The sequence below is a fragment of the Coturnix japonica genome, chromosome Z (genome assembly GCF_054131305.1).
Source record: "Coturnix japonica strain WE chromosome Z, WE-NBRP24, whole genome shotgun sequence".
Taxonomy (NCBI): domain Eukaryota; kingdom Metazoa; phylum Chordata; class Aves; order Galliformes; family Phasianidae; genus Coturnix; species Coturnix japonica.
The window spans coordinates 38,299,302-38,312,441 of record NC_140702.1 but is presented as its reverse complement, the minus strand read 5'-3'; the positions used below and the strand labels follow the sequence as shown (position 1 = coordinate 38,312,441).

General features: G+C 36.9%; 1 protein-coding gene across 4 annotated transcripts in view; it reads right to left on the bottom strand.

Moving 5' to 3' along the window:
* Positions 1-13,140, bottom strand: part of LOC107306238 (guanine nucleotide-binding protein subunit alpha-14) — a 52,331-nt gene that overhangs the window by 4,392 nt on the left and 34,799 nt on the right. For all 4 annotated transcript variants that reach the window (XM_015849193.3, XM_085529925.1, XM_032441372.2 and 1 more), the window contains 3 exons: positions 3,839-3,993; positions 2,162-2,290; positions 1,257-1,386 (listed from right to left, as the gene is read on the bottom strand). In XM_015849193.3, coding sequence (XP_015704679.1) covers positions 1,257-1,386; positions 2,162-2,290; positions 3,839-3,993 — 414 coding nt within the window. The remainder of the gene's footprint in view (positions 1-1,256; positions 1,387-2,161; positions 2,291-3,838; positions 3,994-13,140) is intronic.

Below are 13,140 nucleotides of genomic sequence, written 5' to 3'. Positions count from 1 at the left end.
TAGAAGGGAGGGATGCCAGCCAAAGGGCCCTGGACATGCCCAAAAGTGATCACATGAGGATCAGATGAGGTTTAACAAGACCAAGTGCAAGGTATTGCACTTGGGTTGAGGCAACCCCAGATATGTACAGACTGGAAGAACAATTACTTGAGAGCAGTGCTGTGGTGGGGGAGTTGGGGGGTCTAACTAAAAGAGAGATTTATGTTGGATGCTATAAATAGATGTTTTATTTAGAAGGTGGTGAGGTACTGCAATAAGTTGCTCAGAGATGCTGTGGCGGCCCCATCTCTGGAGGCATTCAAGACCAGGTTGAATGGAATCCTGGGCAGTCAGATCTGGAGGGTGGCAATCCTGCTGGTGACAGAGGTGTTGAAAATAGGTCATCTCAAAGCTCCCCTCTGTCAACAATTTATGGGCTGATTTGGCCCTGTTATGTGAGTAGTGGGGCGGAAACAAATCCATTCTATGATTCTGTAATGTAACAGAGCTAAAGGACAAGAGTGTAAGTAATCAGCCATACTAACAATCATGCTGTCCATTTCAAGAGAGACTTAAGGAACAGCATATTTGGAGATCGCTGGTTGAAGTTACTGGACACAAATCTGTGATGGTAGCCACTTTGGTATTTACCTTCTTTCCTAATGTCCAAAGTAAACACAACAAAATGGTGGTGGAACTAAAAATAAGATTACTTAGTCACCCATGATCATATGTCAAAAGATGACATGAATCTTTGAAGATTCATTCTTAAATTACAATAAATAACCCTTCAGCAAGTGAAGCCGCGTTTGTTTTTCACACTATTTTGTTGTTCCTAGCAACATCTGGCCTCTGCTGGTGATGGCATTCTGGAACAGATGGGATAGCTCATCCTACATTTTCTAACCTTGGAAAGGAGGTGAACTTAAATTTACTTTGTCTTCATTCTCTTTAATTCATACACAAATTTATTCTGAAGTGACAGAGATTTTAATAAAGAATGATGATTAAAGGAATTTCACTTAGAATACTGCTGATGGTCATTTTCATATATATGACACATTTAAAATATGTTAAGATTGTGTTTTACTTTAAGGTAGATTCCACTTTTTTACAGGCAGGCTCCTAATTTTAATATAACTTCAAGACTGCTTGATGAACTTCCCAATGTAGTTCCAGTATGCATGAATAATTTTAGGAAAGGCATAAAAATGCTGTATTTCTTAATAATGTTCATCCCTTTTCCTGTACATAATGAAGATACATCCACTCCTTACCTCACTGTTACATTCTGCCAATACTTGATCATATTCACTTAATGCCACTAAGAATATGATGGAAGTAACACTTTCAAAACAATGAATCCATTTCCTCCTTTCTGACCTTTGGCCACCCACATCCACCATCCTATTAACAAGAAATGAAGTTAACATATTAGTCATTGTCGTAAATGACTTTATATATTTTAAATGTACTCCAGGGCCTTGTAATAGCTTGCCTAACTGAAATACACCTGAACCATGGATTTTGTATATTAGCATTGTTCTGTTTAAAATTTAAGTACAAAATATTGTGCTCTGTTGGTAGATGTTTTAACAAAAGCGGATCTAAACATGAACCATTTTGCTTCTCCTCCAACTCCAATATCCCTTCTGTTCCTCCTCTGATACAGTTTATTCACATCTCCTAACTCAACAATCAAAACTCTCACAAATATCTTACTTCCACATCAAAATCCTATGGTAGACCAGAAAAAATCTGAGGGGATTATTTAGCTGTTTCCTACAATAATCAATTTTGGGAGGTAGTAACTGTTAGTTCAAAAGAGGAAAAAAAATATATTCTGATATGACTATTATTAAAATGCCTTTCCTCTGCACCTCCTTCCCACCTCCCACCCCTCCCAAACTTCCAGACTTTGTAATTAAACAGATTGATCAGAATATACAGTAATTGAGTTGTTTGAATAGAATAGCTTTTTTAATGTATATTTTAAAATTTATGTTTTTGAATAGTTTCTATCATGAGAAATTTGAGGACTAAATCCAGACAGCAAAGTGCTGAATATATATACTATATCAATACCATATCAACTGAAAGCAAAAGCTTGAAGACCTTAGAAGTCAAGTTTCAGCAACTACTTTCATTACTGACCACTGAACCATTCAACAGGTTATCTTACCTAAATATAATATTTTCTAAATCAAAAGGGTACTCGATAATTCCTGTAGTTGGCACTCTGACTCTAAGAATATCTTGCTGAGTTGGCACAAACGAGGGCATAGCAATACGATCAATGTCAGTAAGATAACTGAAAAGTTAAATACACAAAAGAAGCAAGATTAACGCACTCTAGTCATTCAATCAACAGATTCAAAACAAGGGCGCTGATCAGCAGTACAAAACTTTTCCCACAAAAGCAAATGAAGAGAAATACCATTTGTTCAGTTCGTGTAAGCAGAATTGTTGCTGGCATAAAGCTATAAAAACTTCCACTTACTTGACACCTATGTCTATGATTCAGACAGAATATTAAAAAAAACCAAACAAACAAACAAAAAAAAAAAACGATTTATTTGTATAATCTTTGCTAATGTAATTGTTTAGCAACATTTTTTCTACCTCCAGGCACTTCTCCTGTGATGCTAATATTGCACACAAACCTCAAAGGCTGCTGGATAGGATTCAGAAGAATAGTTAATGTAAAGTGTTGCACACATGAATGTATCAACCTTATATATTTTATACAGAAGACAATGCATTTAATGCATTTTCTGTCCATGCCATCATTCTTGACTTAGCCTTCCTTAGCTGCACAAGACTCATATGCTTTTCATATACAGCTGGGATTAGCTTCTAGGATAACACTGTTGTGCTGAAATAAATGAGCAGAGTGTGAGGAAGTCATAAACAAGGAACTTATGCCAGGTGTACTCATCTGCATTCTATCTTCACAACACTAGACGGCAACACTTGATCATCCAAAAATGCTAACATGGCCTGCAGAAAGTGTAAACTGTATTCCAAATCGTTCAAGGTGATCATAGCAGAAAACAAATTTAAGCACTGATTCCCTCTTTCTATTTGGTGAAAGAAGGAGAAGATCAGAGCTTTTTCTTCCTATTGCTGCCCAGTCATCCCTCACTTGGGCACAAAAAAAATAAAAAATGTTCTCACTTTTTCCAAGTTTTCTATTTTGGATGAGAAAATTCCTCCTGTCCAGAAATGTCACAAATTGTTAAAGATCTCAATTGTAATTAACAGTAAAATAAATACTTAATCAAACCTAAAATAGAACTCATTTTCAATTTTAGTTGACTTCATAGAAAAGGAAGATAGATAGAACAGGCTGTCATGTGGAATGCTTTCCAAGTATAACCATTTTGAATCCCAAGTTTACCATAAATGCCCAATCTAAATGTTCCTCACTGGAATCCAACATCTCAACTTCGTTATAAACAAAAATGTAATTTTTCTGTTCTCTTAAAGCTATCATTTTTCATAATTAAGTTCCAGGAAAACTACTGAATCGTCTTCATTTTTACCTACAGTCTAAAATTTTAGTATAATTATAAGCTTTGTGAAATGCCTGTTTGTTGTTAATGTACTTTTTAGAGCTGATTTCCATGATTTCCCCTATGGGAAACTCAGTTAGGTACCAGCTGTGCTGAACTCAAAGCTGGGAGGGTTGATGTTTCCAGGACCTTCAGAAAATCTCAGATTAAATTGTTTCACTATCCCACCTTAAAATCTTCTGTCTATTGCAGGCCAACAGAGACATAGGGATAGATAATAAAACCAGACAGAACTTTAACTTCATTAAGTCTGGGTTCTTCTTGTGCTTATGTAGAGTACTTACTACTTAGCAGAATCTGAGAGCTGGTACTCTCTCCGTCTGTCATAGCACTCTTGAATTCCTGGGTCTTCCCAAAGATTCTTGATTGCTTCAACCTGTTTTCTTTCCAGCACTGTCACTTTATCCACTTCCACTCTTCTGATAATTTGAGCACACTCCTAATCAATTAAAGGATTACATTACTGTGAGAAGGGATGGCAAACTGACAGCATGCATAATGCACCCTACCCTTTTCCCTTTATAATCATCCCCATCAATAAATATCAGAAAGGATCCTAGGAGAATACAAACAGTTCTATTCTTGAACGCATTTAACTTATGAAGTCAAATCATTGCTACTGAATGTTCTGATCACGTTAATCTTATTTATCATCACCTGCTTGTGATTTATTCCTTTTTTAAATGGGACTTCTACTGAGGCCAAGAGAAACTCTAAATTTACCATTTACTTACCATTACTATTCACTAATTTTTTATACCAATTTGAAGCAACAATCACTTTTTAAAATGTCATTTTCTACTGTGAAAGTCAGAACTGGTTTTCTTTTGTTGTCTCAAAGTTTGCTTCATGAGGCCTTCCTGATGATAAGACTCTGACTAACAACTGTTAAGTGTCCTTGGGGGTGGGTGGTGGGTGTCATTGTGCCATAGTGTTTCTGCTTCCGATTGCAAAGATAAGCAGAAGCAGGACGAGCAGTTTTCTTCAGGGGTGCTGCTCGAAGGAGCTGACCACTGAAGAAGGCGATAATGCTTGTGTCTGGCAACAGAGACCCCCCCCCTCCTTTGCTGGCTCATCTGTGGGCCAGGAATATCACAAAAGCTGGTTTAAATCCCTACTACAAAGTGTGTTTATCTGCTTGCTTTGAAGTTCAGTGTTTGCTCGAGATACGTTCCCAAAAATGCTGAGTCAAACTTCAAAGAAGAAGAAAAACCCCCACCGAAATGGGGGATAAAAGGCCTTGGCTAAACTGGGGACTTTGGAGACAAACTCCCAAAGACATCTTTGACGGAGAATTCCCTGAGGGGAAAACTTTGTCGGAAGAACCCTGAGACCGGCTTGCTGCGGAGCTCCCTGGCTGTCTCCCATCCCCCGCAGTGATCAGACGAGTTCCTGAGATCAACGGACCTACTGTGTACCTCGCTGGACCCACAGTGGTGACTATCTCTTTTGCTCTCTGCAAAGACTCTTTGCTTATATTTCCTACTTTCCCTATCGCCTACCTTCCCTTCCCCGTCTCCCTAAAAACAGCAAGGACTTTAATAAACTGGTTGGACCAACATTTGAACCTTTGCTTCTTAATCTCACGCCGGGTATACACATATCAAAGAACCTTGCCTCCCTCCTACAAATTGGAGCGAGACACCTACATCTTCTGTTCCATACGTGTCCAATGAGATACAGGCAAGGTATGACTTTGTAGCACAAAATAACTTTTCTTTGCTCTGCTTGTTAAACATTAGAGTTACTGCAAAGATCACAGAATTGCAGGGGTTGGAAGATACATCAAGATAATCAAATCCAACCCCTCTGCTACAGCAGTTACTGAACAATAGGTCACACAGGTAGGCATCCAGACAGGTTTTGCATATCTCCATGGAAGGAGACTCCACAATCTCTCTGGGCAACTTGTTCCAGCACTCTGTCATCTTTACCATAAAGAAGCTCCTCTGCATGTTTGTATGTCCTTCCTATGTGCAAGTTTTAGGTCATTACTCCTTGTCCCATTGCTCAACACAGTTGAGCTCTTCTCTCATTCAATAGCAGATGTCTAGATTTAGTTTTTCTTCAAAAATAAAATAAGATTTCTTCTCAACCTCTTATTTAATCTTTAGAGAAGCCACAGAGAGATCTGGGATCTGGGGTAGTGGGATACTGGGTTTGAACTGGAAAATATGCTAATATATACATCAAACGACTCACAAAAAATGAGAAAAGCATCAGAAAGAAGATGGGACTTAGAAAGCTGTGGCATCTTAACTTTATCATAATCAACTGTAAAAAACTATGCAGCTTAGATCCTAATGCCTCAAAGGTAATTTCTCCGTACTTGCCCAAATTAACAAAAAATTGCAAGCACAATTTTCTTCTTTTTCAATAAAGTTTTCAATACAGTCATAATGTGTGGGCAAATTCTTCATGATTGGGATTGCCTTTGATTTCAGAGGTATTCTGTTACACAAAAACGAATGTCAAGAATTCTGAAGTTTTTAAAACCACACACTTAAAATAATAGCTAATAGCTTTTAATAGAATAATTAAGTTAAATAACTTAAAATTAAAGTTAAATTTTTAAACTTTTACTAAAGTTTACTAAAGTTAGTTTAAAATTAAAGGAGTTTAAAAACTCCTAAATGAATCATAGCATAAACTTTTCTGTTACTTTTCCTTGCAGTTTCTTCACATGTAATGAAATGTATAATCATTTTTAACGTAATTCTACACACCACAGTTAAGTAAGCAAGACAGGTGATCTTGTTTATTGAATACATTTTATTGTTTCTTAGCTATTACATAACTGTTCATGCTGACCTACAACAATGTGACCAGAGCTGTATCTCTGATTTACATTTTACTTAGATGATTTGTAGTTTATTTGAGAACTACATATGAGACGGGATTAGACACCCCGTGTCCTAGTAATAACTCACATCCCTACTTTTAATCTGTCATCAGACCACCTTCAAATTCTGTTGGATTGTTGTCGAACAATATTTAAATTGGAATCAAAGCAAACCCAGCTGTTCCAGCAGCCAACTACCTTGTACTAGCAAGTCCACTGTTCAATAAATTATGCTGAACTACAAGTAGTGCAAAATGCACTTCCCTCAGTCAGAGGCATGGATGATGTTTTTCATATCTAATTCTCTACTATTAATGTACGCAGGAAGCTATTTCTAAACTTAGCTACAAAACTGCCTACAATAGTTTTGCTTGAATATTTTGAATACAGAAGAAATGGAACACGAACAAGCCACACTTAAAACTAAGCAAGAGGAATCTAACTACCGGCTGGACTGAACACAGAATGTACACGCTGCTGTTACTGCTGCTATCTCCTAACAGTGACTGAAGAGACAAAAGTTAAGTGTGTTTAGATTGGCTTCAATTTCCAAGTGAAAGAACTTTCTGAAAGAAGAAAATTAACAACTATAAGAAAGCATGGGACCTTAATGACTTAATTATTTAGAATATTATGGGCAAAAGATAAATATTGCTTATTCTGCAGTCTCCTGTTATTCAGCTTTCATAATGCCTGTTCTATGTGTTTGAAAAGAGATACAGTCATAGTCTGGATAACTGGATGGGAACAGTAAGTTTAGCTGAAGATTAAAAATTTTCAAATAGCAACGCTGGATAGATATCATCCTGGTTGTACACCAACCACATACTACATGCTTTTATTATGTTGTTTTTCCTGGGCCTATTCCATCTGCACACATAACCTGCAGTAACTTTTTTTCTCTCTGTGTTTCATAATTATTAGTCCACCCCCTACCTACAATAATCATAGAGACGATAAACAGTATGCTGGCTAGCAATAAGCAAAGAAAGGCTAAATAACACAACTGCAAAAATACCAGGACGAACCACCACCCAGACTGTAGTTGGCAACACAACTTTTTGGCAAAGATATGATTGAAAAACAAGACCTCACAGTCAGGTCCTTCATAAAACTTCGTGCAGTGTCCATTAAAAAAAAATAATAATAATATTAAAAAAACAGACAATCATAAGATCTTTGTTTTGCTCGTCATAGAGCGAAATAGTTTGCAGTTAATCTTCATACATTAGCCTGTTGTTAAATAACAGTTTAGAGTGCATCCATGTGTATGCAAATATTAGACAACTTCTGCAGGCACAAAAGTACTGGTTTCTGCAGAAGTACATTTATTTATGAGGACTAAAAGTGAGCACGTACATCTACAAATATACAAGTGTATGTATGTAATCTGCAGTTACCCAACCTCAGATGTGCAGCATTTCTATTATTTAGGGTGATGGACAAAAGAAAACCTATTAGTATAACATTCCCAAATATAATCAGGTTTCTAGTTGGTTCATTTTTCTTCTCTGGACAGAGACTACTATTTAGCACATTGCAAAAATATTTGAGTTACAGCTTGAGTTAATGATCTCCATTCGAAATGGTGGTTTTAATCTTTTATAGTTTCTTGTTGTGTTCTGTTTTCCTGATCTCCTGACTACCCATTGCCATCAATAATAGTTTTAGGGAAATGTGTGCAAGAGTGAGCTGAATTTCTGTTCTTTCCTACATTTACTAACCTGCAGCATGTTTAGAAAATAAAGAGCTGGATCAGGTTGGGTGTGCTTGTTCACACTTCTATCAAAGCATAGAGTAGCTAGCCCATATGGAAATAAAAGAACAAAAACAGAAGGAACTAGAGAGACAGAGAGTCCCTGTAATCAAGAACTAAAATGCCTCTCATAAAACATCATTTTTCTAGCATGTAAGTAGACATTTACATGTGTTAACTTTTTGATTTTGTTCTCATAGAAAATTTATGCAGCATTAAAACTTTTGGCCTTGGTAGAAACAGAATAAGATTGCAGACTTGAAACATTGCTTTCTGCTAATATAAGCAATCACTGAAATCTTCTTTGTAAAATTAAGCAAACTTCACATTCAACATAGAAGTAATCCTATCAAGCTCAAAGCTAAGTGCGTGTATAATTTTTGTTTGTGTGATACCCCACTTACACTTTGGGACAAGTTTCTATTTATATCCTAGATGACAACCTGTGCAGATTGATGTAGGGGGCCTGCATTTGCAATGGGGTTGGACTTGATGATCTCTGGAGGTCCCTTCCAACCCCCACAATTCTGTGATTCTGTGATTATTATAAAATCACAAGAGAAGGGTTGCTAGGTTCCTTTCAAAAAAATATTTTTCCTAATTATCTGCAATATTTATGATAGTCTGGGGAAAAGGAGGCTGAGGGAAGACCTTATCACTCTCTTCCAGTATCTGAAAGGTGCTTACAGTGAGAGTGGGGCAGGTCTCTTCTCATTGGTGACAGGTGACAGGACGAGGGGAAATGGCCTCAAGTTGCACCAAAATAAGGTTAGGTTGGACGTTAGGAAACACTTCTTTACAGAAAGGGTTGTTAAACACCCAAATAGGCTCCCCAGGGAGGTGGCTGAGTCACCGTCCCTGGATGTGTTTAAGAGCAATTTGGATGTGGTGCTCAGAGATATGATTTAACAGAGGGTTGTTAGAGTTAGGGGACTATGGTTAGGCTGCGGTTGTACTTGATGATCTTTGAGGTCTTTTCCAATCTGAGTAATTCTATGATTCTATGAATACATCTACATTCCTGTGATGCCAAAATTTACACTTCAATTTAAATACATCAAAGATGAAGATCAGAAAAACTTTTCACATATCTGTATCCTATTTTAGTTATTTTAAATTAATTTTATCTTGTTTTCTCGCAGTGCTTAATAAAATGGATGAAAATTCACTTTCTTCTTCTTTAAAAAATAAGCAGATCTATAACAAAGACTGTTTATTTCCCTGAAGAAATCATGCTGACTGTCTAAACCTGGAGCATAGATTAATTTGGGCTACAGAATTTAATCCAGCAAATCCTGCACATGGCTTCTGATTTACTGCAGCATGTTATGAGAAAAGACAGTCAAATTTGTTGTGAAGATGTGAATGGATGCCTCCTATTTCAAAGGAAGAGCACAAAAGCTAACAAAACCCATTCTTGGGTTCTGCAGAGGTATGGAACTAATGCTTCTTAAGCAATGAAGCACTGGCACACAGTCCCTAACCACTCTGATCAGTACTTTTGTGCCAGATTACCTTTATACACCAATATGTATGTAACAACATTCTTCTTTATTCAGCCACATTTTTCACAATACCTGTCAAAATTTAATTACCTTCGAGATCTTTATCTCTAAATTTGGCTGACATTAGTCAATGAGTTTAAGAATCACAGTGGATGAAGTAAGTTAGCCAAGCACACGTTCTTCCTGTGTTAATAAAAAACAGAAAAGCCTCAAGAATTAGCCACAATACATTTTAATAAAACTGTTTCAACAATGAAAGGATGTATTTCTAAATCATGAACCACTTGAATACGTGTTTTAATTAGGGAGAATGTTGTTAAGGATTTTTATACTAAGATGATTTGTAAATATATTACACCATTGACTGTAATGGAGTTCTGTCAGATTTACAGTGACTTAGGAAAAGTGTGAATAAAATTGTCTTCAGGTACATTATGTGCACATTCCTGAAAGGAAGGAAGCAAATTCAGGGCAGAAAGTTGTGATTAGATAATGTTCATCTCAAATCAAAACACAACACTGAAGTGCAGCTGGCAAAGAACAGGAAATTCATCCATGCCTTGGTTTCCTTCCTTGGAAGTAATGAGATTCTCAGATCCAAATGTCTGCATCTCCATTTTGCACAGCCCAGTGCTCAGCACTAACCTTTCAGTTAATCTAAAAAGTGGAACTCTTGTTGATACAGACTGCTTTGGGATTTCCTAGACTGAAGAAGGAGTCTCAATTAGTAAATTCATAATCAGGAAACAAAACAAATCAAAACCCAAACATTAAGATGGAAAAGAATGATCTTCTGGCAAAGAAGCAAATTCAATTATTCACCTAAGTAAATCAGTTTTTACCCAGAATTTATTTACAGTTACCAACCTGTGAGGTGTAAAATTTTAAAACAATGGAATTCTCACACTGAATGTGGCAAGTATAAGAGGACATAAATAGATACTTAAAGATATGACTAATGCTTACACAAGAGCTCCTAGAATCAGCAAGAGACTTTTCAACCAGTTGAAGAACAGAAAAAGAGACAGTGTAGATGTCTAGCCTCTGCAGTGTGGTAGAAGTATCAAGGCTATTCCCTCAAAGAAAAAGAGAAGGGTTAGTTGTAGATGACTCCTCCCTGCAAAGAAATGAATGTTCAAGTATGCCAGGCCAATCCTCTTATCATGAGGAGCCATGAGGCAGCTGAATGCAGTTCCGAAAGCCATGAAAAGGGACTTCACGGCCTTGGGACAGTAGTTGAATTACTTGAGGAAACAGATCATCTGCTTCCTGTACTGGGCAAGAACAATGAAAGAAATGCAATGCTGGACCTGCTGCTCACCAACAGGGGTGAACTGACTGGTGACATCAGGACTGATAGCTGCTTGGTCTGTAGTGGTCATGTAATGATGGCATTCACACTCCTGAGCTAGACTGGACAGACAAAGCCAACTTCCAGCTCTTTATGGAGCTGGCCAACAAAACACCAGTCTTCCCTGAGGTCCTCCTTCTTAGGCAGAAGAAAACAAGACCCAGATTATTTGGACTTCATGGTAGAACAAAGAACATTCCAAAAAAAGAAATGTTTTTCTTTCCCAGGATTGTCTCATAAAAATACATGTACGTGAAAAAACAAGAACTACTTCTTATCTCTTTGCAAATAGCTCTTGACAAACCAGCTGCTTGGCCCCTGCACATCTGAAATACCACAGATATTCATAAATAAAGTCAATGAAAAAGTTTTTGGTTTTTTTTTCCTGAATCAAGATAATATCATTAGGTCTCTAGGCACAGTTTCCCATCCCTGGTGAACCCTGCATTACTTCAGACATAGTGAGCTCCAATCTGAATAAAGAAGAAACTACATCCTCACATGCTATCAACAAGTACCTTGAATGAAATCACTTACTATTTTATTCCTAAAATATGTATTTATGTCCAGCTTGAAAATAACAAGACACACACCATACCCTGGAATTATTCTCATTAAGAACATCTTAAGGAAATGGGACTTTTGGCCAGCTGAACAGAAGGAAAAAAATATTGTACAGTTCCACTGAATTCTTTCAGGACACAATATTACATCTCCATAACCACTCAGTACCATGTCAGTAATGATATGGAACATTCACCCACCACTCTTCACTTTTTCTTTAATCTTGTTGAATATTTTTGAAGTATTTTACAAGCCACTTTGTATCTGAAGAATTTACTTGCTGCCCCATGTACACACTACAAACTATTTTCATGAGTAGTTTTGAAGTGCAGTCAGTTATCTTTGAGTATGCATCATCAAGATGTATACAACTTCACCAGATACAGCTGATTAAGTATTTTGCATAATAGTAAGAAAATTAATGAGAAGATAACGAATGTAACTATTCTAAATTAGAAAAGATGGCCCTATATTTTCAATTGACTGCCTCAGAGTCCAGCCTCCTTTAGACACAGAGGACATATTTTACTTTATGAGACTGTCTTTACCACCTCACTTTTTAGAATTATCATTTTAGTTATACCAAACTATTCACTGGGCTGGTTATTCCAAATGTCTCCTTCGTTTTGAAGTAACACAGAAACAGAACACATTAAAAAAAAAAAAAAAATTAAACACAGGAAGCACTAGATATCTTACAGTATATAACAATCTGCTTGACCAAATTTCCAGTCCTTATTTGTAGACGTAGTTAATTTAGATGCTGCTGCTATCTAAACTAAAATGAACTTTTAAAGTCTTTTGATGTTCACTCATTGCAAAGCATTGTTTTTAAGAACAATGTCCTTGGAAGAACACCCTTCCTCACTGAGCCAAGCTGCTTGGCTCTCCAGTTTCCTCGCTGAACTGAATTCCTTGGATATTATCTTATGTAGTATTGTATGGGTACACCATGTTGTACAGCAGGTGAAAGCTGCCAAGCATAACATATCCCTGCCCAAAGAGATTACTCTCTAAAGAGATTCAGACACTTCACAGCCCAAATGAACACAATGTGCCTTATACCAATGTGAAATGCTTCCTCTTTAACCCCTCCAGACCTGGTAGGGCACCAGACAGTGCTGTTCATTCCAGCAGAAAAGCAAGCTGCAAACATTACAGTTATGTTTGAGTATATCTTTGTTAGACTTCTGTTAATGAAATCATATACTTCTCTTTCTCTAGCCAAGCTCTGATAATGGCACATTCTCAGCTTCTATTTCATCTATTAAATAGTGATGAGTTAAGTGATTAAGTGATGAATACACCAATTAGACTTTATTTAAGTGATTAATTCAACATTTTCATGAGAGATGTTGCCTGTTTGTTACCCTCCACTGGGCTTTTATAAATCCATAACCATGAAAGTTCAGTCTCTTCTTTCTTCTCATCTGCCAAACAAGGGAAATCAGAGAACTCTACATTTTGGTTTTGACTTTTGAGCAAAAGAATGAGATTTCTTTTCATTGCACTGCTAAGTAATGAGACCCTCTAAGTGAAGAGACACTGGGGCTATAACATAACTTCCA